Here is a 25,332-nt window from a genome sequence, read left to right as displayed (position 1 = left end):
ACTCAGAAATCCACCTGCCTCTGCCTCCCAAGTGCTGGGATTAAAGGCATGAGCCACCACTGCCTGGCGGTAATCATTTTTTAAAAACAACAGAATTAAAAACCAGTGCTGTCAGATGCAAAAATTAAGCAACAAAGTCTTACATTCCCTGGGGAAATGGGAATGACCCCGTCACAGAATAGCCCAAAACAAAACAACAGTCCCTATGCTCCACAACCAGCAACTGCCAGTTGCTGAGTGTCAACAGTGTGTGTGTGCTGAGAGGCATGATGGCATGTGTCTGTAATCCAGCACTTTGGAGGTGTAAACAAGAATCTCAGAGGTTAAAGGCCAACCTCAGATATACAGCAAATTTTAAGACAGCCTGGGCTACCTGTCTGAAAAAGAAAATAATATGGTATAGCAATACAACTAAATATGCAATAAGGAGAATAAATAAAACTGTTGATACATAAATGAATCTTAAAGCCTTAAGCTGAAAAAAAGCCAGATGCATGATACTATACACTTTTATTCAATTTACAAAAAATGAATGGAAAAACAGGAAGCAATATTTTGTTAGCTATGGATTAGATGGAAATAGGAAATGACTATATAAGTATTTTCCAAAGTAACAGAAATATTGTCAAAGTCAAGCTTATTGGCAGATGACAAACTCTAAAAATATACTAAGAATCATGTTCATTTTAATAAATTTTATAGTATAAACATTTATCAAAGTGAGGGGGCTAGAGAGATGACTCAGTGGTTCAAAGCACTGGGTGCTCTTCCAGAGGACCTGGGTTCAATTCCCAGCACCGTATGGCAGCTCAGAACTGTCTGTAACTCCAGTTCCAGGGGATCTGACACCTTCACACATAAACACATGCAATCAAAACACCGATGTGCATAAGATAAAAATAAATTTTTTTAAAAAAACTACCGAAACATATTGATAAAGAAAAAAGACTTTCAAAAGAAGTTACTAATCACAATGTAATAATATACACGCATGTACCCCTCCTCAGATAAAGTAATCTTAAACAATTTTCTTTCCTTTTTCCTTAAGTGATAGAGACCTGGCCACAAATTTCTAGCTCAAGCAATCAGCCTGCCTCCGCCCCTAACAAACTGGGATTGCAGGCACATGCCATTGAGCCTGCCCACAGATTAGTTGATTACCTTCTGTCTTGCCACGCAGTGACCTCTACTGGCCAAAGAGAGATATTTTCATTTTAGGTTTTTGTATTTACAGTGTATGCTTCTAGATAAATAGATATAGAAATGGCTGTGATCTTTAAAAGAGACATCTTAGACTCCAAGATCTAAACTGTACCCATATAAGAAAGACATTCATAAATACAAGGAAAGGAGAAAGACAGGACCTTCCCAGTCTAAACTCCAGGTATCAAATGTGCCTCCCATAACTCATGACTTGGGGGACTCCAGCAAACGCAAGAGCACACTCACAAAAAGAGACAGAAAGCCCAAGCTTTTCTTTTTTCTTTTTTTACGAGACAGGGTTTCTCTGTGTAGCATGGCTGTCCTGGAACTCACTCTGTAGACCAGGCTGGCCTGGACCTCAGAAATCCACCTGCCTCTGCCTCCCAAGTGCTGGGATTAAAGGCATGCGCCACCACTGCCCAGCTGGTCTCAAGCTTATATATAAGGAAAAGTTAAAGCAGCCACTGAGCTATGAGTGGTGGTGCCAGCTCTGAAGGTGGGCAGGAGGGTTAGTTCAGGTCATCTTCAGCGCTACAGTTTTCCAGCTAGCCTGGATTACATGAGGTCCTGTGCATTGATTAGAAGGTCAGTCAGAACAGCAGAACAACTAAGGGCAAGAGTGGCCTTCATGATGGCTCAGCGGGTAAAGGCCTTTGCTGTGCAAGCCCAACAACTGAGTTAGACACTTAGAACTTACTCTACAAAGTTATCCTGACCTCCACCAGTGCCTTCACTGTGGCATGCACATGCTCCCCACACCCCTCCCGACACAGAAAAAATAAATTAAGTTTAGAGAGTAATTATGGACACACATAGAGTCATATCATAGCTCCAACATCTACTCATTCAATATCTCATCTTGGGATTATTAATTTATCAGAGTCTCAGTCACCACCTCTATAAAATGATGAAAATGGTTTTTTAAGATTTACTTATAGCCGGGCAGTGGTGGCGTACACCTTTAATCCCAGCACCTGGGAGGCAGAGGCAGCCGGATTTCTGAGTTCGAGGCTAGCCTGGTCTACAGAGTGAGTTCCAGGACAGCCAGGGCTACACAGAGAAACCCTGTCTTGAAAAAACAAAACAAAACAAAAAAAAGATTTACTTATTTTTATTTTCTGGGTATGGCTTTTTACCTGCATATATGTCTATGCAACATGTGAATATAGTGCCTGCAAAGGCCAGAAAAGGAGGTGTCAAATCCCCTGGAACTGGAGTTAAAAGACTTGTCAGCCACAAGGATTTGTCCTCTGAAAGAGCAGCTGGTCCTTTGAACCACTGAGCCATCTCTGCAGCCCTAGTTCATTCTTAAATCACAGCAATTACACAATAGTTATTAAATATATTTAACTTATTAGACACTGTCAATGCCTTTTTGTATCATTTTGTTTATTCAGACAGGATCTTATTAGATGGCTCTGAATGACTTCAAACTCACTACATTGAGCCTTGAACTCACGATCTCTCTGCCTTAGCCTCCCAAGTGCTGAGATTATAAGTATATACCACCTTGACCAGCACAATGCATTTGTAATTTGTAATTGAAACTGTCCTTAATTTTTAAAAAAATCTATAATTCACTTTTACCAAACATTTAGGCTGAGTATAGTGGTATACATCATTAATCCCAGAGCTTAGGTATCTGTTAATTCAGTGCCAGTCTGGTCTCCATAGTAAGAACCAGGACAGCTGCCAGACAGTGGAAAAACCCTGTCTCAACAAACCAAATAAATTAAATAAATAAATAATAAATAAATAAAAAGATAGATTGATGCATAGATTCTGTTTCAAAAAACACACAAAAAATTTACTGATCATTAAATGAGTCAAAATGCTGTTTTATCTCTAATAGGAATTTAGGGTTTGGTTTGGTTTTTCAAGTCAGGTTTGTCTATGTAGCCCTTACTGTCCTGGAACTCACTTTATAGACCAAGCAAGCCTCAAACTCTTGAGATCAACCTGCCTTAGCCTCCAGAGTGCTTGGAGTCAAAGGGGTGAGTCATCAATGCCCAGCTTAAAAAATAGTTTTTGATACTCTAAACTACTATAAATGACTGGAGGCAAAATTAATTAAAATTATAATCTACAATTTGAAAAAAGATCTAAAATAAATAAATAAATCTTTTTAAAAAGGGGGTGGGGAGCTGGAGAGATGGCTCAGCAGTTAAGAGCACTGGCTGCTCTTCTGGAGGTCCTGAGTTCAATTTCCAGCAACCACATGGTGGCTCAAAACCATCTGTAATGTAATCTAATGCCCTCTTCTGGTGTGTCTGAAAACAGCTACAGTGTACTCATATACATAAAATAAATAAATCTTAAAAAAAAAAAGATCATCAAATGTAATAATGATATAATTTTGCTTTTATAAACATACATATATTTGTGGACATAAATATATGCATATAAGATGCTAATCCAAATGAATTGATGGTTGTCCTTTCAATGGTACAGTAAAAAACGTTTTATTAATTTTTTTAGTTGCTTTTTCTCAACTAAATACTTAATACTATTTTGTTCAATAAATACTTAATACTAATGCAAAAGTTAAAGAGGGTAGGGAGATGGTTTGGTGGGTAAGAACACTTGCTACACAGCTTTTAGACCTGAGTTCAAATCCCCAACACCTGAGTAAAAATTTGAGTGTGTCTACATGCATGCCTGTAACTCCAGTGTAGTGGGGATCTGAGAAAGGAGTAGTGCTGGGGATTTGCTAGCTGCCAGTCTAGCTCCAGGATTCAGGGAGCCCATGTCAGAAGGGAATATGGAAGAGCATGGTAGACCAGGATACCAGACATCATCATTTGGCCTCTACATGTATGTACATGCTTGTGTATTTGCACCTGAACCTACACATGCATAGAGAGCACACACACAGCACACACACACAGAGCACACATACTAGTTCCACTTTAGTCATTGAGACATCATACACAAACTAGCTCATGTACAGTGCAGGCCACTAGCATCCCTTATTAGAACTGGAAAAGGGGGCTTGGAAGGCACAGAATATACTTTGATACCATTTAATAAGATTCAGAAGAATAAGCATGAGTGGTACTTTATATTTTATTACATGCAAGATTTTTAGGTTAGAATATTATAATGCCTTAGTTGAGAGTATTGTTGTGAATTTTTAGAATTTGTGTTAACTTACCTGTTTGAATAGTATTCTAATAGAAGAAAATAGAACAATCACCCTTAAAATTATTTTGGCACTTTTAGAGATAACTGGGCAAAACATAAAATCATGCAAAAGATTCTCTGGGATAGAGATCTGTACTGGCTAGTTTTGTGTGTCAACTTGACACAGGCTGGAGTTATCACAGAAGGGAGCTTCAGTTGGGGAAGTGCCTCCATGAGATCCAGCTGTGGGGCATTTTCTCAGTTAGTGATCAAGGGGGTAGGGCCCCTTGTGGGTGGTGCCATCCCTGGGCTGGAGGTCTTGGGCTCTATAAGAGAGCAGGCTGAGCAAGCCAAGAGAAGCAAGCCAGTAAGAAACATCTCTCCATGGCCTCTGCATCAGCTCCTGCTTCCTGACCTGCCTGAGTTCCAGTCCTGACTTCCTCTGGTGATCAACAGCCATGTGGAAGTAAGCTAAATAAACCCTTTCCTCCCCAACTTGCTTCTTGGTCATGATGTTTGTGCAGAAATAGAAACCCTGACTAAGACAAGATCCTACAAAAGCAGGGGACTAGGGCACAAGGGAGTCCTGTCTTGTCTCCTTTATGGCATCTGGTGAGGCTGGAATGAGGGACTGCTGACTTTAGCCTCCAGTGACCACACTGAAAACACAGTACTTTAGTCCAGGTAGAATGAAGCCTACTTAGTAATTCTTGTGGATTATTCTGTTTCCAATGTTACATCACTATTTCCTCGGTGATGAGAAAGGTCTCCGTCAGTTTTGCATTTGTCAGAGGAGGTAGAGGTGGGTCAGAGGCAGCCTAAGAACAGCCTCCCAAGACCACATGCTTTTCAGCATGCAGTGCTCCACTATTGGGAATGTTTCTGAGCCTTGATTATCTAGAAATGGAACAAGTAGAATATCCAAATTATTCCATTTGAAACAAGAGAACGAAGAGAGTTGACAACTTACCTGAAAACATTTTGACAAAATCCTCAGTGGCCATACTCATCACCACGTCTGCCCGGTCAGAAGGCTCTCCGTGTCCAACCTTCCCTCCTCTACTCTTCAGATCAAGAAACCACGTACCACCATCTTCACCTGTACAGAAGACAAGTATGTGGAAATCCACATCATCATTACTCCAGTTGTAATAATCTCCCAGCATGCTGTCCTGGCTAAAACCCTCAGGCCCCCATCGGACTCAGCACTCACTACAGTCTAAGCACTGTGCTAGGCTCTGAAGATCATTCACTAACAAAAAGAAAAGCCAGGTTCTTCTCCAAAGAACCACAGGTTCTGTGGGTGTGTTGCTAGAGGGAGCAAAGCTGGAGTAGTGAAATTCACACAGAAGTTACAGCAGTGCTTAGGAGGGGCTGGGGCAAAGGAAATGGCTCAGTTTTATCAGGTGCAACACTTTAGTTTGGAGATGGACAGTGAAGAAGAAAACAGAGGCTATTAAAGAGGAAGCCAAGGAAAGCAGGCATTTCCAGAAGGAAGAAGTGCCGAAGAGCTACCCACTGGTGCACAGCCCTCATCTAGGACCATTGTGAAAACAACCCCTGGGGAACAAAGGAAACTGGAAGAGAGAAAACTATGTTCAATAGAGTGGGCTTCAGATAAAAGTAAGTGTGGCTCTGAAAGAAAAAGACAGGAGGATGGTTTGGGATGACTGTTACTACATTCTGTTCTATAGACAGAATAATAGAGTTGGGAAATTTAAAATAACCACTGGAAAGGAGGCTGCATGTGCACCAGTTGGAGAAAAGGCACAGTTAGCAGAGCAGTTCCTGAGGAGGCCAGAGGAGATGCACCTAGAACTGGATACTGCTAGTGTCTCCCATGGACTATTTCACTGCCACCGTCTGTCAGATCTTCCCCTGACCGACTGAATCAAAGTCGACATGTGGGGAAGGGTCTGCATATAGTTACTCGAGCTCAGGGGGCACTGCCGGGAGCTAAGCTCCATCCACCTGGGAGTAAGAAGAGGGCCTATGATGGCTGATGACGTACATCTGATGGCAGGAAACTGACAAAAGAGAAGTCTAAGGTGCTGCTTAGCCCTACTTGAAGAGGAGCCTACCAGTCCAGCTGATGTTACTGCTTTGGGTTTTGTCTAACAAGATTTGGTAGCCTTGGTACAGCTCTGGGGAAACCAGGCAGTTTGAGTCACCCAGAACTAAGCCTTTGACAGATAGGTCATGGCATAAGCCAGAGGGTTCAGCAAGTTTAGGACATCAGCAAAAATAAAGACTGAAGCAAAAGACCATGAGCTCAGGAACAAGAAGGAAGGAGGGACGGTTACTGTTAGGCAGAGAGCAACATAAAGGAGGAGAAAGTTTGCATATAACACAACTAAGTTCTTAAAACTACCATCAGTCTATGTTACTTTTATTATATTGGAAACCATGAGGAGTTTGTATTTGTTTGGCTTTTGAGACAGGATATGTCTATGTCACTCTGGCTACTCACTTTGTAGACCAGGCTGACTTCAGACTCAGAGATTTACCTGCCTCTGCTGACCCTTTCCCCTGCACCAGGGAATGCTAAGATTAAAGCAGTGCATGACCACACCCAGCTCATGTAGAGGTTTTAGACTGAATTCATACTGACATAACTCAAAGATAAAAAATGGATAGCTACCCACAATTGATAAATTATTGTATATTACCTGTATATTACCTATCCATCTATGTAGGATTTATTCTCTATTATATATGCCAAGGAGTTATTTAACACTGATAAGTATATGCCGTGACAATGTATTCTACATATGTTTCCATATAAACAAATCTTAAAAAAATATAAATTGATAGTTACTTGCTATTTTTGACTATCTATATTCATCAGTCCTAGATATAGCTAACTTCTAGGTACCAAAAGCTGGTTTTCTTCCAACAAAAATGTCCCACTGTTTCCTAAAATCTCCAGATAATGGGACACAGTCTTTACCTGAGAGTTCAAACTGATAGACAGCTTGTGTGGCTCTAACAACTTCATCACTGAGCGAGTCCTTAACTATCCTAAATGTTTCTTCCACAGCTCCAAAATGTGGTTTTTGTGGTAGCACTGACTGCATGAGCGGTTGTGGTTGTTGCCGCTGCTGTGGTCGCTCCTGCAGCTGTGGTCGCTCCTGCAGCTGTGGTCGCTCCTGCTGCTGTGGTCGCTCCTGCAGCTGTGGTCGCTCCTGCTGCTGTGGTTGCTCCTGCAGCTGTGGTTGCTCCTGCAGCTGTGGCTGCTCCTGCTGCTTTGGCTGCTCCTGCAGCTGTGGCTGCTCCTGCTGCTGTGGCTGCTCCTGCAGCTGTGGCTGCTCCTGCAGCTGCAGCTTCTCTTCTTTCACTTCTGGCACAGGGTCTGTAAAATATAATTTACATAAAGAGCCTTAAACTTTTGGCAGTATAAGGCCAAATGATTTTAAATGCATTAAATGTCATCTAAAAAGCATAAGTATAACTGATGGGGAAGGCCGCCAACCATGTCAGCTCTGGCTGTGAATGCTAAAAACCGTCACTCCTAAGGAAAGGCTGGCTTTTAAATAGGTTACAAACACCCAAACCAAACAAAGTCACTCCTAAACAATACAATGTTTACACAAAGTAACTACAGTTAGAGGAATATTAATCACCTATTTGGATGGCCCATCTGAGTTATAAAACCAAATGAGAAAAAAGAAGATGCCATGGTAAAAAAGACAGAGATCTGCAAAACTTGGTTCAATTAGTAGCCAAGTAAATATTACTTTGTCTGCAAGTAAAATGTATTCACCTAATCCTTCCCTCATATTGTGCTTAAGTTCCATCTCCAAACCTATAGGCGACAGTAGAGAACTATATCTCCCAAGGAGTCTCCTATGCCCACGTGTGCCTTACAATATGCACACCCAAGTGTGCGTGCTCGCATGTGCTTGTACTCCTGTGTGTCTCCTATGCCCACGTGTGCCTTACAATATGCACACCCATGTGTGCGTGCTTGCATGTGCTTGCACTCCTGCGTGTCTTCTATGCCCACGTGTGCCACACAATATGCACACCCATGTGTGCGTGCTTGCATGTGCTTGTGCTCGTGCATGCATGCATATACACACGCCAACAAATAAATTCTAATGTACTGAAATAGGACTGCAGATTCAGCACATTAGAACATTTGCCTAGCATGTACAAGTCTTTGGCTTTAATCTCTACCACAGGACACACACAAAAGCACGTGCATACACATGTACATGCATACACACTACCCAGGCCCACATATAATCTACTGTATGAATCTAGGAAGTAACTCTGTGGCACACAGATTCAGTATAATAAACATAGGCCAGCTTGTGCTTTGGCTCATGTAAGATCTCAAACCCGAACAGCTCAACCTATTTTTTAAAGTCACTAGCATATTTAAGGCTCTGGATTAGAGTCTGGGCTTATCCTTCTGTTTGATAGATGCTGCTTTTCAAGAATGACTCAATATTAGTCTTCCTTCTCATCTTTTAAATCCAAGTTCAAAGCTTATAGCTCCCAAAGGAAAAGAGCAGACAGTAGAGGGGAGGACTGGGATGGAACAAGCCTACTGGGGAGAGTGGGGTGGGGGATCCTATGGGAAGGGAGCTCTGTACTGAACCTATAGTGAGGGAGGGAGTTCTGTGGTGGTGCTTCACACAAGTACATGCCCATAGCTAGGCTTAAAAGCACCTAAGTAGCGTAAGTTCCAGCAGATCAAATGCCTCTTCTGGGCTCAGCAGGCACTGGGCAGACATGTGGCATGTATATGTGCAGGTAGGTAAACACATGCACATAAATGGGAAAGGCAAGGAGAGACATGAAGATGGGCCTATGTCAGCCTTGTACCATGGTCCTAGCTGACAACCGGCAGAGAAAAGGATTCCATCAGACAGGCAGAGTGGAGCAAAGGCAATAAATCCATCCCTGCCATTTCATCACACTAGCTCCAGACTATCTCCTATAGGAGAACAGATTAACAACAGCCCGATGCTGTGAAAACAGCTTCACACCGGACAGGAGTAAATTATGCTGAAAAAAAAAATCCAACGTCTATTTATACAAGCAGTTTACTATGAAACTCAAAAATTCTTTCACATGCTATGAGCACACCACCATGGAGGATGAGGTGCTGCATCAGGCAAGGGGCAAACAGGGCTATCTGGTACCTTTATCTGATTTTGTTGTGAGCTTGAAGCTGCTCTGAAGCCTCAGTCTTACACTCTGTGAAATGGGTGCTTGGAAAGCATGCCCCGCTGGCTTAGGTAGAAGGAGAGGATGACATACAAAAGCAAGTGTGAAGGCAGACACCCAAAGGACACAGCACAGCCGCAGCCCTGGTGGGGGTTGTTTTGTTTTGTTTCTTGTTTTTCTCTTTTTTTCTTTTCTTTTTTTTTTTTTAGGACAGGATTTCTCTGTGTAGCCGTGGCTGGCCTTGAACTCAAAGACCCACCTGTGTCTACCTCCCGGGTTCTGTAAAGGTGTACACCACCACTACCACCCAGCTGTGACACTGTTCTTTTTTTTTTTTTTAATAGTTTATCTTTTTTTTTTTAAAAGATTTATTTATTATTATAAATGAGTACACTGTAGCTGTCTTCAGACGCACCAGAAGGGGGTGTCAGATTTCATTATGGGTGGTTGTGAGCCACGATGTGGTTGCTGGGATTTGAACTCATGACCTTCCGAAGAGCAGTTGGTGCTCTTACCCACTGAGTCATCTCACCAGCCGTGACACTGTTCTTGACGTACACAATCGACCAGAAATAAAACTAGAGAATCTTGTCAGATTATTCTCTATAATACTGAGGATAAACTTGACAAGGTTTCCCCAAATACAGAAAAAAATGCAAAAATATAAATAATGAAGGGTGCTGTTAGCTAGAGGGGGAAAGGAGAGGTCAGCCAACTAGCAATGCTTAGTTCTGAGAACCCAGAGGCCGAACATAAGCAACCCAAACTACAGCTAAATAAAAAAGGAAACTAGAAAAGACTAAGTAGGCCCCTGTGTTCCAGTAGGGGGCAGAGATAAGGAAACAACAACAAAATGGCAATGTACTTATGATAAAAAGTAAAACTCAATTCATTTAAACCTGATGCGCATATATATATATATATATATATATATATATATATATATATATATATCAGGAAATAGGGCTACACACCACGCCTTCTGAATTAAAATATACAGTGAATGTGCACATGAAAGGCATCTGGCAAAGGTAACCTCCACCCCAGGCCAGATACACTAAGCAGTGCCTGGTTAAGTCCACAGCTGTGCCTACAGGAAGCGTCACTTCTAACTGTTCGTGATGACCTTAGACAGGCAATAACCTCACGGGGAAAAGCGCAAACATTTCTATCAGGGAAGCTGCTTAGGTCGACCCCACCCATCAGAGGCTCACATCAGGGTCTTCACCCCTCTTGCTCTGCTCCACACTCACAAACGACCTTCTCATTATGATACTGTTCCTCGTTAATGATGCCCAAAGTGGGAGAAAGTGCTGAACACAGCAACTACCCAATTAGTCCCCGAGGTGGCAACTCCTCTTTATAAATTAATAGATGGCAGTACTGGGGGACTTTAACATCTTTAGGAACACTGAACTGGTTAAACACAGGCTTTGGAACCAGAAAAACATGAATCTAAATCCTGATTCTGCCACCTGGCAGCTGTGTGGCCGTAGCTCTGGTCAGGTTTTCAGAATTAAACAATGCACACAAACAAGCTGCCACAGCATTGACACATAGGAGCCACATACTGAAGATAAGGTGACCCACTAAATGATTCTTATTGGAAATTGGGAACTTAGATGAACTCAAGTCATGTGTCTCCCCTCAAAGACAAATCCAATCTTAGGTGTTGGGCAAAAAAACAGGACTTGGGGCCTCTTGGTTTAATGACCAGACTCAAGGATTTTTTTTTTTTGTTGTTTTTTTTTGGTTTTTTTTTTTTTTTTTTTTTTTTTTTTTTTTTTTTTTGGTTTTTTTGAGACAGGGTTTCTCTGTAGCCCCAGCTGTCTTGGAACTCACTCTGTAGACCAGGCTGGCCTCGAACTCAGAAATCCGCCTGCCTCTGCCTCCCAAGTGCTGGGATTAAAGGCGTGCACCACCACTGCCCAGCCCAGACTCAGGGATTTAAGAGTTCCAGGTGACCTCTGTCATTCTATAGGAAGCCTTTTGAGGTGGGCTGGAGAGATGGCTCAGTGGTTAAGAGCACTGACTGCCCTTCTGGAGGTCCTGAGTTCAAATCCCAGCAACCACATGGTGGCTCACAACCATCTGTGATGAGATCTGATGAAATGAGATCTGATGCCCTCTTCTGTTATGTCTGAAGACAGCTACAGTGTACTTACAAAAAAAAAAAAGTCGCCGGGTGGTGGTGGCCTGGTAGGCAGAGGCAGGCGGATTTCTGAGTTCGAGGCCAGCCTGGTCTACAGAGTGAGTTCCAGGACAGCCAGGGCTACAGAAACCCTGTCTTGAAAAACAAACAAACAAACAAACAAACAAGTCTTTTGAGGAAAGGATAGATGATCTTGTTTCCTTGGTTTTTCCCTCCTGGTGAATTAAAGATCTAATGTTTATACCATCATTCTTTGAGTTGTAGGCGTCACTACTTTTTTTTTCTATAGTTTTTTTTGCACATAAAAATGTCCTTTTATCAACTAATTTTTTTAACTTCTTCAAACATTTAGATAAAGCATAGACACAGAAAAGATATGATTAATCTGGAAATAAAGTTTGCCTTGAAATGCATCAAGGTTCTACAGATATCAAAGACACAGAAAAATTTGTTCCTAAAACTTTTATTACAAAATGTTTCATGTAATGTGTTTCAGTAAACTACAGGTGTTATAAGATCACAAAGATTAAAATGTAACATAACACACATACATACACACAAACACACACACACACACACAAATTCATGGCCCGTTGTCTCTGAGTTACAAATAAAAAAGATGGGGTATGCTCAAAACCTCCTTTGAAATTAATTCCCCTGATAACATAGTTGCATAGTACAAATTGTGAAAACAGCGCTAGATAGATTTTAATTGGACATATTTTCCTCCAAATATCAAAATATCTAAAGACAGCTGTCAAGGAAAAAAACACCTGGGACAGCTACAAAAATAAAACATCTTTTTTTTTTTAAAAAAAGGATTTATTTATTTATTTTATGTATGAGTACATCATTGCTCTCTTAAGACACACCAGAAGAGGGCATCAGATCCCATTACAGATGGTTGTAAGCCACCATGTGGTTGCTGGGAATTGAACTCAGGACCTTTGGAAAAGCAGTCAGTGCTCTTAACCTCTGAGCAATCTCTCCAGTCCCTAAACATCTTTTTTTTTAGAATTAACTGAGAATCTTACATAATGTGTGTAGGTTCCAGAATAGTTTAGAACAGTGTTTCTAAACTTGTTGGTCAAGACCCCTTTGTGGAGGTGTCAAACAACCTTTTTGCAGGGGTCACATATAGATATCCACAGATGGGATAATTACATTATAATTCATAGCAGCAGCAAAATTACAGCAATGAGGTAGTAACAAAGTAATTTTGTGGTTGGAGCTCACCACAACATAAGGAACAGTATTAAAGGGTGACAGCATTGGGAAGGGTAGGAACCACTGCTTTTGAGGCAGAAGACAAAAATACCATTGTTATCAATTCTGTTTTCAAGAAACAGTAAGTTAGTGTTTGGTTTTTCTTATTTAAAATATGATTTACCTAGAATTGGTGGTACATGCCTTTAATCCCAGCACTTAGAAGGCAGAGACAGGTGGATCTCTAGGAGTTTGAGAGCAGCCAAGGTTACGTAGTAAAACCCTGTTTCTAAATAAATAAATAAGCAAGCTCTAGAATCTTGGTGCCAGAGAGATGGCTCATCAGTTAAGAACACTGGATACTTTCCCAGAGGACCCTGGTTAAATTTCTAGCATCCATCCACATGACAGCTCACAACCATCTCTAACTCTAGTCCACTTGGGCATCCAAAACCTCCTTCTGGCTTCTGCAGCACCAGGCATGCTTACAGCACAGAGACATACACAAGGCAAACTCCACACACACATAAAGAGTAAAATAAAATATGCTCTAAATTCTTACCATCTGATTCTTTTTCCTCCATAACTGCGTCATCTAAGAAGAAGTCTGGTAACAAGGGATGACCTGAAAATCAAGCCCCAAATAATCAAGTTACAATAATTATAGAATAATGATTTTAAAAATAATTTTTTAAATATTTTTTTTCTTCAGTCTCCATAGAGACTGTCAAAAATTGGCAATGCCAACTATATTCAAGTCGTCATGGCGGGGTACTGGAAAAAGTTTTCTTTCTTTTTTTGGTTTTTTTTGTTTGTTTGTTTGTTTTTGTTTTTGTTTTTGTTTTTTCGAGACAGGGTTTCTCTGTGTAGTCTTGGCTGTCCTGGAACTCACTCTGTAGACCAGGCTGGCCTCGAACTCAGAAATCTGCCTGCCTCTGCCTCCCAAATGCTGGGATCAAAGGCGTGCGCCACCACCACCCGGCTGGGAAAAGTTTTCTATGAGCAATAATCACGCCTCGGATAAACCTCATTGGCTATGATACTGCCACTGTGCAAAGCTTTAAAATAAATTTTAAATATAATTTTTATTTATAAAAGTAAAATGATTTTTAAAAATAAATATTTTTATTACTTATATTTTTATTAATTATCCCTGTCATTTATATCTCAAATGATATCCCCCTTCCCAGTTACCCCTCCACAGCTCCCCCATCTCATCTGACCTCTCTTCCTTCCCCTTTGCCTGTATGAGGGTGCTCCCCCACGCATCTACCCACTCCCACCCCACCACTTCAGCATCCCCCTATGCTGGGGCATCAAATCTCCACAGGACCAAGGGCCTCCCCTCCTATTGTGTCAGACAAGGCAATCCTCTATTATATATGTATCTGGAGCCATAGTCCCTCTCTGTACACTCCTTGGTTGGTGGTCTAGTCCCTGGGAGCACTGGATGATCCGATCAGCTGACATTGTTCTCCCAATGGGGTTGCAATTCCCCTCCATTCCTCCAGTCCTTCTACCAGCTCCTCAACCGGGATCCCCAAGCCTTTTAATAAAATTCATATCTCTTTTAAAAAATCCTTTTGTGTTTATGGAAAGGGCCCCTAGGCAATGGTTAAACTATTTGATCTAACATATTCAATATTTTATGTAGATCAGTTACCTCTTCCCTTATGATAGATTTCATCATAATATCTAATTTTGTTTAATTTTGTTTTCTGACAAAGCCTCACTAGTTCTGCCTAGCCTAGAACTCTCTATATAAATCAGGAAACTTGCAGCAACCCACCTGCCTCTACCTTCTAAGCACTGGTATTACAAATCCATATGACTAGGACCAGATAGCTATTTATATACAGGGATACATATGCATGTGTGTCTACATGTATGTGTGGTGTGCACACCCTGTGTCTGTGTTTGTAGAGGCCAGGAGACATCAGGTGTGCTCCTGTGTCACTCTCCACCTTAGTCTCTCACAGAGTCTTTCACTGAATCTGGAGCTCCTGGTCTCCCACTCTGGGATTAGAAATATGCAAAACATACTCAGCTTTTTACATGGAGGCTAGGTATCCAAACTCAAGTCTTCATGATTGTGCTGCAAGCATTTATACAGTCAACCATCTCCCCAGACCCCTGAAGGTCTACTTTCTTTTTCTTTGTGTGTGTGTGTATGTGTGTGTGTGTGTGTGTGTGTGTGTATGAGAGAGAGAGAGACAGAGAGAGAGAGAGAGAGAGAGAGAGAGAGAGAGAGAGAGAGAGAGAGAGAGAGAGAGAGAGAGACATAATCTCACTGTGTAGGCCAGGCTGGCCTTGAGCTCATTCACTGCTTCCTAAGTGCTGGAATTAAAGACATGTACCACTATCCAGGCTGGAGATCTGATTTGTACAAACTAAACTGTCTTCTCTTTATCAAACTGTTGTTCAATTCATTACCCCCTATTAAGGGGCGTTTAATTTTGTAGTTCTTTACTGTTCTCTAGGCACTGTCAGATGAAGAGGCTGCTTTTCTTCACACCTAATTTTACACCCTTTGTCAAAAAAGTAGGCAACTGCAGCTATGAGGGCTTATCCGGGGACCCCCAAGTCTAGTCTATGGGCCCACATGTCAGCTTTTGTGCCAGAGCCAAGATGTCACTGTCACTACTGTCCTGCAGTATAGTTTGAGGGTAAGTGTTGTAATACCTCCAGCACTGTTGGGGTCTGCTAGTTGGGGTCTTTGTGCTTCCCTATGAATTTTGGTGCTGTGCAGAGTGATGGGGAAAGGGAGTGGGCAATAACAACACAAGGAACAAACTGTGTGAAAGCACCATATTTAAGTCATTACTTTCAATGTCATTGATAGTATTGTTGTTGCTGTTGTTATTGTTTTGATTTTTGGAGACAGGGTAATTCTACATAGCCCTGGATGTCCTGGAACTCACTATAAAGATCAGACTGGGTTCAAGTTCACAGAAATCTGCCTGCCCCTACCTCCTGAGTGCTAGGATTAAAGGTACGTGCCACCACACCTGGCTATACATTTATTTTTTAAAACTCTACTTGTCATGTTGCTCATTGGCCTTCTGGCTAAGATTGACCATAAAACAAAACAGGTAAAAGCTGTTATGTAAAGCTGTTCTTTATAACCCCAAGAGCCTGTGTCCTTATCCTCCATATGACCCTGTCATCCTACATCCCTCCAACATGCTGTTATGTAAAGCTGTTCTTTATAATCCCAGGAGCCCGTGTCTTTATCCTCCTTATGACCCTGTCATCCTACATCCCTCCAACACGCTGAAGATTAGTCTCCCCCTTGGCCGAGACAGCAGGGGTCCTGATTAAGGTCTTGCTTCTCAGTATCCATGTGTTTGAGTCTTTTCTTCCTTTCTTGGTCTGCCATCATGAGAACTAAGCAAAGTTATTTTATTTCACTGGGCCTTTTTTCAGCTAAAGTTGTGATTAGGAAGTAAGTTAGCTATCTAAATATTATCTTATTATTAACTGACATCTATAAGACAAGTACATGAGGGATCTGAAGGTCACAGAGCCTTTAGAACTGTAGGCTTCCCCTCCCCCATCTAGGGAAAAAGTAAACTAATTTTTATTATATCCCCAAATCACAGTACCTCATTATATTTAGTTCTTGAGCCTTGGCAAGATTTTGGGGGAAGGAGACAGGATCTTGCTGTATAGCCGAAGCTGGCCTCAAATTGGCGTTCCTCCTGCTTCTACCCCCAAGTGCTAAGATTGCCAGCCACAAATTTAAAAATCTGTATATAACAACATACTATCTCAAAACCTAAGATGAGCCAGGTGTGGTGCCACACACCTGCAGTGCAGAGCTAAGAAAGCACAGCCAGGAGGATCATGAGTTCACCAACCTGAACTACACAGTGAGACTCTGACTCAGAAAGCCAAGAGCTGGAAATAAGCTTAAGGGTAAGAGTGTGTGCTGGCTAGCATGTGCAAGGCGAGAGGTAGACACAGAACAACACCCACTGGCACAAACGCCCCAAAGGAATCATTACAGTGTTCCAAATCCAGAGATCCTGAGTGTGTTTTGTTCGGGTTCTCCCACACATCCATCTACCCACAGGCACACTACTGGAACAGCTTTGAACTTGTTTTACTACTTGCTAATATTAACTGTTGAATATTGCATCTGCCAGGTACTCCGACAAGAGCAGTATATGTTTTTTACACAAAGTTCTGAAATCCCGTATAGAAAAAATGATTTTCTTATTTTAGTAATATGGAAATTGGGGCTCAGAGAAAGCAGGTGGCACGCTGAACCCCTCCAGCCCGGTGAGAGGCACAGCTGCATTCTCAGTCTGAGCTGACTGCCAAGTGTTTTCTACATTAATATTTTCAAACATTTATTTATTATGTACAGTGTTCTGCCTACACATATACCTGCACACCAGAAGAGGGCACCAGATCCCATTACAGATGGTTGTGAGCCACCAGGTAGTTGCTGGGAGTTGAACTCAGGACTTCTGGAAGAGCAGTCAGTGCTCTTAACCTTTGAACCATCTCTCCAGCCCTCTACATTAATTTTAATTTTTTTTTAAAATCTTTGTTTTTTTCTTACTATATAGCCAGGCTGGCCTTAAACCCACAAAGATCTGCCCAACTCTGTCTCCTGAGTGCTGGCATTAAAGGCAGGTGCCACCACACCCAGCTAGATTTATTTATTTTTAGTGTGTATCTGTGTGTGTATGTGTGTGTGTGTGTGTGTGGTGTGCTCATGCATATGAGTGCCCGCAGAGTCCAGAAGAGGACATAGGATCCCCTGAGTAGCTGGCAGTATAGTGGAGACCACTGCAACCTGCTTAATGTAAATATATTTCATATAAAGTAAGACCCCATTATCATAGTCATTTGTAATTTCAAAGTTAATTATTTTTAAACAGTGGATGTTGGAGAGTTCTGGAAATTCTCAAATCAGACCACTAGTTATAAGACAGAGCTACTCATTCATCTTCACAATCTAAGATATTGCTCTTAAAAAACAAACATTTTAGCTGGGCGGTAGTAGCGCACACATTTAGTCCCAGTACTCAGGAGGCAGAGGCAGGTGGATCTCTGTGAGTTCCAGGCCTGCCTGGTCTACAGCGTGAGTTCCAGGCCAGCCAGGGCTACAGAGACCCCATCTTAAAAAGCCAGCCAGCCAGCCAGCCAGCCAGCCAGCCAGCCAGCCAACCAACCAAACAAACAAACAAAAAAGAGGCTGGAGAGATGTCTCAGTGTTTAAGAGCACTGGCTGTTCTTCCAGTCTTCCAGAGGTCCTGAGTTCAAATCCCAGCAACCACACAGTGGCTCATAACCACCTGTATTGGGATCTGATGCTCTCTTCTGTTTAATCCCATATTCTATCATGCAGGTTTATATACAAATAGAACATTCTGGTAAATAAATAAATAAAAGAATTTATTAATTTTTAAAAAAAAGAATAAAGAACTCTACTCCTGTATCATCTGTCATACATCTGAATAAAATCTTCACTCTGATTTCTAAGACTAACTTTTAAACATTCAGTTTCCTAATTTGGAAGTGGATAATAACTGAAACAACCTTCTACACCATCATGTCATTTTAAAGCCCTAACCCCCACCTCTAGTGGTTTATCTTTTTTTTTTGGCGAGGGTTGGGGGGGAGGTTTTGAGACAGGGTTTCTCTGTATAGCCCTGGCTGTCCTGGAGCTCACTCTGTAGACCAGGCTGGCCTCGAACTCAGAAATCCACCTGCCTCTGCCTCCCAAGTGCTGGGATTAAAGGCATGCGCCACCACTGTCGGACAGTTTCTTATCTCTTAAGGTAGATATAGTGTGAGGTTTTTGTCTTCATTGGAAAATGTTTGTAAAGGAATATAGTCATTTTATTGCACGAACACACACAAAATAGGTATATTCATTGTATAAAATGTGGGACAACATTAATACTTTAAACAAATATAATATAAACATTACCTGGTGTAATTGCGTAGACATCAAAATTTTTTATTCCTTCTTCTTTTAAGATATTTTCATCAATAATAAAGTTGCCAGTAAAACTTTTTGGCCTTTTGAAAATGGAATATGCAGCGTCTGCAATGATGTCAACTTTTCTACATTGGCTTTCAACACCAGATCCTCCCAGCATATCCATAGCAGCAGTGTGAATGGCTGCAGAGAAAACATGGGCACACGGGTGACTCCATACAGCTATGGAAATAACAAGTCAGTGCCGTGGGTCAAAATTACCAAGGCGATGAAAAGAAAAGGGCGGGCAGGGAACTCTCTAACCGTTGTATATTCAGAACAGGGATGGGGAGGGCCACAGACACAAACACTCTACTCCTCGGCACAGAACTGGGGAGACAACAAGCAAACTCCTCCGCCACTCAACACAGAATATGCGTGCAGACGTTCGAGAGAAGCACAGCAAACCTGCTTTCATTTCTGCTGTAGAATGTTCAAAGATCTGTACAGCAGTCTTGCAAGTTGAAAAAGCTAGTTACGGGCTAACAAAAAAAGCACTGGGTTGAAAGGTGGGTAAGTGGGATTTTTAAGCTAATTGGGGCATGACTTTTGGCAGCTTTCACACCTCTGGGCCTCAGCTTCCTGTTTCTAAAATATGCAGCTCCCTTTCCAATGTTTTTGTCTCTGCTCTCTGCGTTAGAAAACAGGTGATATTTCTTCATTGTCACAGTATTCCCAGTGTCTAAAACAATGTCAAGGCTGGAAGTGACCCTCTTCTCTGCAGCCATTACCAAATCAGTAGCTGACAGTCTCATCCCTGCATGCGGAAAATCTGCTCTGAAGTGGACTTTCCTATGCCCACCCTGGTCCAGACCAGCCGAGAGTGGTGCTCCCTCTACTCAGGTGCTCCCTCTACTCAGGAAACTGAAAAGATCTTCTAAGGGGGTTGGGGGTGGGGGGAGGGAAGAAAGCCTCCCTGCTCCCAACCCCTTCTCTGTGTGTGTTCAATTCATCAAAAGTACTAAAGCTGGAGGGCACAGCTGCTAGTGTGCAGCAGCGGCACGCCCTGGCTGGATGTACAATCTTTACCCAGCAGCGAATGTGTTTGCAATCCCAGCACTTGGGAGGCAGAGGCACAGGCAGGGGGAGCTCTGTGAGTTCAAGGCCAGCCTGGTCTACAAAGAAGAGTTCAGAGCAGCCAGGTTACACAGAGAAACCCTGTCTCAAAACCCCCAAACCAAAACAGAAGGAGACACCTCACCATCGCTGCACCCCACCCTGCTGTGAGCTTCGCTTCCCTCCTGAATGACTTTCATTTTCCCTCCCTCAGGAAGAAAGCAGCAGTCTGGCTCACTTTCCCACCTCCTTCTCTCTGTGTAGTTCCCCACCGTGTCAATTAAATGTCCAACACAGTACGTCTTCATTACTCCTATTTCCCTCTCTGCTTATTATCACTCTTCTTTTTAAAATCTTTCCAATAGCTCTCTACTGAATATACTGTGCAATTCAAGCTGCCAGGCTAGGGAAGGAACTCTAGAAAAGTACCTACCTAGCATATGTGAGGCTTGTGTTCAAACCTCTGCACAAAAAGTGAGAACAGACTCTGGTTGCTTAAATTGGCAAATCAGACCAGTCTGAGTTCACTCATCCCTGCACCTTCCACCCAACATTCCAATGGGCCTGAAGCTCAGGAGAAGCCCAGATGCAGTGGGAAACCACTCTCCTGATGTCCACCACACACACAGATTTCCTGTGCTGCATGTCACTTCCCGTTGTTCCTGCTGTCCATGAATATTGTGCCCAGTTTTCTTCCTGCTAACCCCAATATTCCCTGGAGATCACATTTCAATTTATATCTCCATTTGAAACTTGTTCTTAACTCTTTAACATGGACTACAAGGCCCTCCCCCTGTGTTTCAAAAGCACTCTTTGTGTACTTCTTCGTTCTGTTCACCACAAGGAACTCAACTGTAAATTCAGTATTATCATGATACTACTGGCTCCTAAGTGTCAGGAAAAACACCTAAAACAAATACCTCAGAGCCAAAGCAAGGCCTCCACAAATCCCATCAATCCTGATAATACCTTCAATCCTTCCTGTCAGTCTACTTATTACATAAGCTTATGAAGAATGTCTAGTTTAGAGGCAAGCACATTACACACTCAATCACCACTTGCTATTTATCAATATTCACTGAAATGTGAGACTAGAGGGATGGCTCAGTGGTCAAGAATCCTGGTTGCTCTTTCAGAGGTCCTGAATTCAATTTCCAGTACCCAGATGACAGCTGACAAACATCTATTACTGTAATCTCATGGGATCCTATGCCCTCTTCTAGTACGCAGATGTACATGCAGACAAAATACCCACGTACATAAAATTCATAAATAAATCTTTAAAAACATACTCAGTGAGACCTACAATGACTATGCGCCTACAACTTCTTTAACAAGCTTTTGACCTAAAAGTCTAACAGAACTTGCTGAGAACATTTCTGTTGGCTTTCATGAGACTCTCCGTATGTTCTAGTGTGATGCTCCCATCAGGCTGCTGCCAAAGAGTCAGCCACAAGATGGACAGCAAGGCCACTTACGCTGCACAGTAAACAGTTGGCCTTGTTTCCCAAAAGATTCAGGTGACCTGAGATACTTCAAAAGAGTCAGTGATGGGGCTGGGGATCAAGCCCATGGGTAGAGAGCTCACCTAACGTGACCAAGACCCTGGGTTTGAGCATGGCACCGAGGAGGGATGCAAATCCAATTAAGTAATTAAGTACAAACCTGTTCTAGGCCATAAGGCATTGACTGCAATTTCTCCTCTAAATTCTTCAGCCATTCCAAGCACACACATAGACATGCCATACTTGGCAATGGTGTAAGCTAAAAGAAACCACAAAGAGGAATAATTTAGTTGAGAAACTAATTTTTGAGTAGAAACAACCAATTTCCTGTTTCTGCTTTTGCCCTGATGATTTTTTTAATTCACTTTACATCCTGCCCACTGCCTCCCTCCATGTCACTCCCTCCCACAATCCTTCCCCCATCCCCTTCTCCTCTGAGAGCATGGGGGCCTTCTAAGTATCCCTCCCAACCCTCACTCCCCCCACCCCCAGTTCATGAAGTCTCGGCAGGGCTAGGCACATCCTCTCCCACTGAGGCCAGACAAGATATCCCCTTGGCTAACACTTACCACAGTGCTGTTTGAACCACAGTGGATTTAGGTTCAGGGGTGGACTGAGATTGAGAATATGACCTATTTTGCTCTTTTTTAAAAAAGGAATACATGCTTTGGATCTGAAAATGAAAGGAACACAAGTCAACTCAATAGTTATTTTTTTTTAGAGGTATAACAAGACTTTTATTTTATTTTATTAGATGTTTTCTTTATTTACAATATCTCCTTTCCTAGGTTCCCCTCCAAAAAAATAAAATAAACAAAAACTAAAACCTTGTTCCCTCCCTCTCCCCCTGCTCACCACCCCACCATCTCCTGCTTCCTGGCCCTGGCATTCCCCTACACTGGGGCATAGAACTTTCACAGGACCAAGGGCCTCTCCTCCCATTGATGACTAACTTGGCCATCCTCTGCTATACATATGCTGTTGGAGCCATGAGTCCCACCATGTGTGCTCTTTGATAGGTGTTTTAGTCCCTGGGAGCTCTGAGGGTACTAGCTAGTTCATATTGTTGTTCCTTCTATGGGGCTGCAAACCCCTTCAGCTCCTTGGGTCCTTTCTCTAGCTCCTTCATTGGGGACCCTGTGCTCAGTCCAATGGATGGCTGTGAGCCTCTACTTCTGTATTAGTCGGGTACTGTCAGAGCCTCTCAGGAGATCAATAGTTATATTTTAAAGGACTTCTACAGAGTAACTGAACTTGCTCAGTGAAGCGGCTGCTCTAGCTTGCTTATGGAATACTTTTGTTTCATGGAACAAAGATAATAAAGGCAGCTGATTTGCATGCTTTGAAATCATGCTTCGTGTCTGCTTGATGGAAAAAAAATCAATCCTTTTCTTTATTAGCTTTACATCCAACTGAGGATATCCTCAACCATATCTGTCCCAAATCCTCCCACTCCAACACACTCATAATTTCCAGAAGCAGTTAATATACTTGTGAGGCAGTCATAGGTTCAAATCCTGTGTCTGCCCCTTCCTATGTCACAGTCTTCTAGTTCTCAGGATTCATACTATGAAATGGGTAATACCCACTGCCATCTAGGACTGAGCCAAGGATTTACACGAGATGCTTCAGATGGTGCGTATGCCGGACATGAAGTAAAAAGTTGCTCTGGGCACCATCGTATGTGCTAGTTATTTTACCAGCACAAAATGCAATGTGCCTTCTAAGCAATATATAATTTAGAGGTTTGATGTTCATTACTGTTTTTTTGTTTTGCTTGTTGAGACAACAATCTCACTACATAGGTTAAGTTGGCCTAGACTTTACTTTGTAGCCCAGGATAGCCTTGAACGTGGAATATTCTTACTACTGCATCTGTCTCCAGGGTATTAAGATTATACATATCTGCCCCCATGGCAGCTCATTTTTATACTTATTTATTTATTTACTTATTGTTTATTTTTATTTGTTAATTTTGATTTTTGGAGACAAGGTTCTCTGTGTTTCCCTGGTTTTTCTGGAACTCACTCTGTAGACCAGGCTGACCTTGAACTCATAGAGATCCATCTGCCTCTGCCTGGGATTATTGGGATTAAAGGTGTGTGCCATCACTGCCTGAATCAAACTTTTTTTTTTGTTTGTTTGTTTTTTTGTTTTTTTGTTTTTTTGAGACAGGGTTTCTCTGTATAGCCCTGGCTGTCCTGGAACTCACTCTGTAGACCAGGCTGGCCTTGAACTCAGAAATCCGCCTGCCTCTGCCTCCCAAGTGCTGGGATTAAAGGCATGTGCCACCACCGCCCGGCTGACTCTAACTTTTTTAAAGATGTATTTATTTATTTTATGTATGTGACTACACTGTCCCTGTCTTCAGACACACTAGAAGAGGGCATTGGATCCCATTACAGATGGTTGTGAGCCACCATGTGGTTGCTGGGAACTAAACTCAGGACCTCTGGAAGTGCAGTCGGTGCTCTTAACTGCTGAGCCATCTCTCCAGCCCTCTAATTTTATTATTAACTACTTATTAAACTACATTATTTAGTTTATAAAAAATTTATTTCCAATATTTTTGCAATTTTAGGTATTAAAGTCATAACACCATATTGTACCTCAATTATAGCTTTATTTCATATACCAGGATACCCAAGGGCAGCAAGTATGGCAGTGTATGACTATAATCCCAGCATTCAAGAGGTTGAGGCAGGAGGATTGCAAGTTCCAGGCCAAGGCAAGTTCCTGAGCTGCATAGGGAGACTGTGTCTCAAAAGTACAACCCAAGGAATTTTTGAGGTTGGGGTTCTACTTCTGTAGTAGAGTATCTGACTATGATGCATACATAAGGCATAAGGGTTGAGCCTCAGCACTGGAATTAAAAAAGATGATTGTGAACTAAGGCATTCTTCTTTTATGTCAGATTATTATCATTAATAATAATAATATAGCTATTAATATATAATAACAATAATAAAAATTCATTTTATGTATATAAGTACACTATAGCTATCTTTGGACACAAGAAGCCACTGGATTCCATTACAGATGGTTGTGAGCCACCATGTAGTTGCTGGGACTTAAACGCAGGACCTCTGGAAGAGCAGCCAGTGCTCTTAACTGCTGAGCCATCTCTCCAGCCCCTATCATCATCATCATCATCATCATCATCATCATCATCATCATCATCATCATCATCATCATCATCATCATCATCATTTCTAAATACAAAACTCTGTTATCAATTCCAGCAGTTTTCCTTCCTTTTGGTTTTTTGAGATAGGTTTTTTTTCTGTTTCAACCTGGCTGTTTGCAATTTACTCTGTTGACCAGGCTGCCTTGAACTCAGAGATCAGCCTACCTCTGCCTTCCAAGTACTGGGATTAAAGACGAGTCACCATGTCTGACCTCTTTAGCATACTTTTAACTTTACACATCAAATACAACCAATACCACTACGGAGTTTTTGTGTAAGTTGTCTTTCTCTCCCAAAGGTGTTTGAGGACAGGCAAAGTATATTATAGCTGATTTTCATTAAAACTGAATTTGTGCCTCAACCAATCAATAGGGAAAACTGAGTCCATTCTGGCAATAAGACCAAGCTTTGCCCTCAGAAGGAGCTCCTCTCACTTAGATCTCATGCTTCAGCTTTCCTGTGGTCTATTGGACAAGACCTTGCCAGCAGCACTCTTCGAGTGAGGGGGCCATCAACATTACAAATCCCATCCCACTTTTCATAAAAACAAGCTCTGCCTTATATATTATATTTAAAGCTCCCAGTACAACACTTAGGTATTGTGCTGGCTAGTTTTATGTCAACTCAACACAAGTTAAAGTCATCTGAGAGGAGGGAACCTGTGGTGGTGCACGCCTTTAATCCCAGCACTTGGGAGGCAGAAGCAGGCAGATTTCTGAGTTCA

General features: G+C 42.0%; 1 protein-coding gene and 1 pseudogene across 2 annotated transcripts in view; both read right to left on the bottom strand.

Moving 5' to 3' along the window:
- Hsdl2 (hydroxysteroid dehydrogenase like 2) overlaps positions 1-25,332 on the bottom strand; it is a 44,020-nt gene that overhangs the window by 4,796 nt on the left and 13,892 nt on the right. The window contains exons 5-11 of one of the 2 annotated variants that reach the window (XM_031377548.1): positions 21,991-22,094; positions 21,582-21,680; positions 18,810-19,004; positions 13,425-13,487; positions 7,638-7,678; positions 7,277-7,565; positions 5,297-5,425 (exon numbers count right to left, since the gene is read on the bottom strand). In XM_031377548.1, the coding sequence (XP_031233408.1) occupies positions 5,297-5,425; positions 7,277-7,565; positions 7,638-7,678; positions 13,425-13,487; positions 18,810-19,004; positions 21,582-21,680; positions 21,991-22,094 (920 nt within the window). Of the gene's footprint in view, positions 1-5,296; positions 5,426-7,276; positions 7,679-13,424; positions 13,488-18,809; positions 19,005-21,581; positions 21,681-21,990; positions 22,095-25,332 lie in introns of both variants that reach the window. The other variant, XM_031377547.1, reaches the window with a different exon arrangement.
- On the bottom strand, positions 13,575-13,922 carry LOC116097372 (annotated as a pseudogene).

The sequence above is a fragment of the Mastomys coucha genome, unplaced genomic scaffold (genome assembly GCF_008632895.1).
Source record: "Mastomys coucha isolate ucsf_1 unplaced genomic scaffold, UCSF_Mcou_1 pScaffold18, whole genome shotgun sequence".
NCBI lineage: Eukaryota > Metazoa > Chordata > Mammalia > Rodentia > Muridae > Mastomys > Mastomys coucha.
The sequence above is the reverse complement of the archived record's forward strand: the minus strand, read 5'-3'. Positions and strand labels throughout refer to the sequence as shown.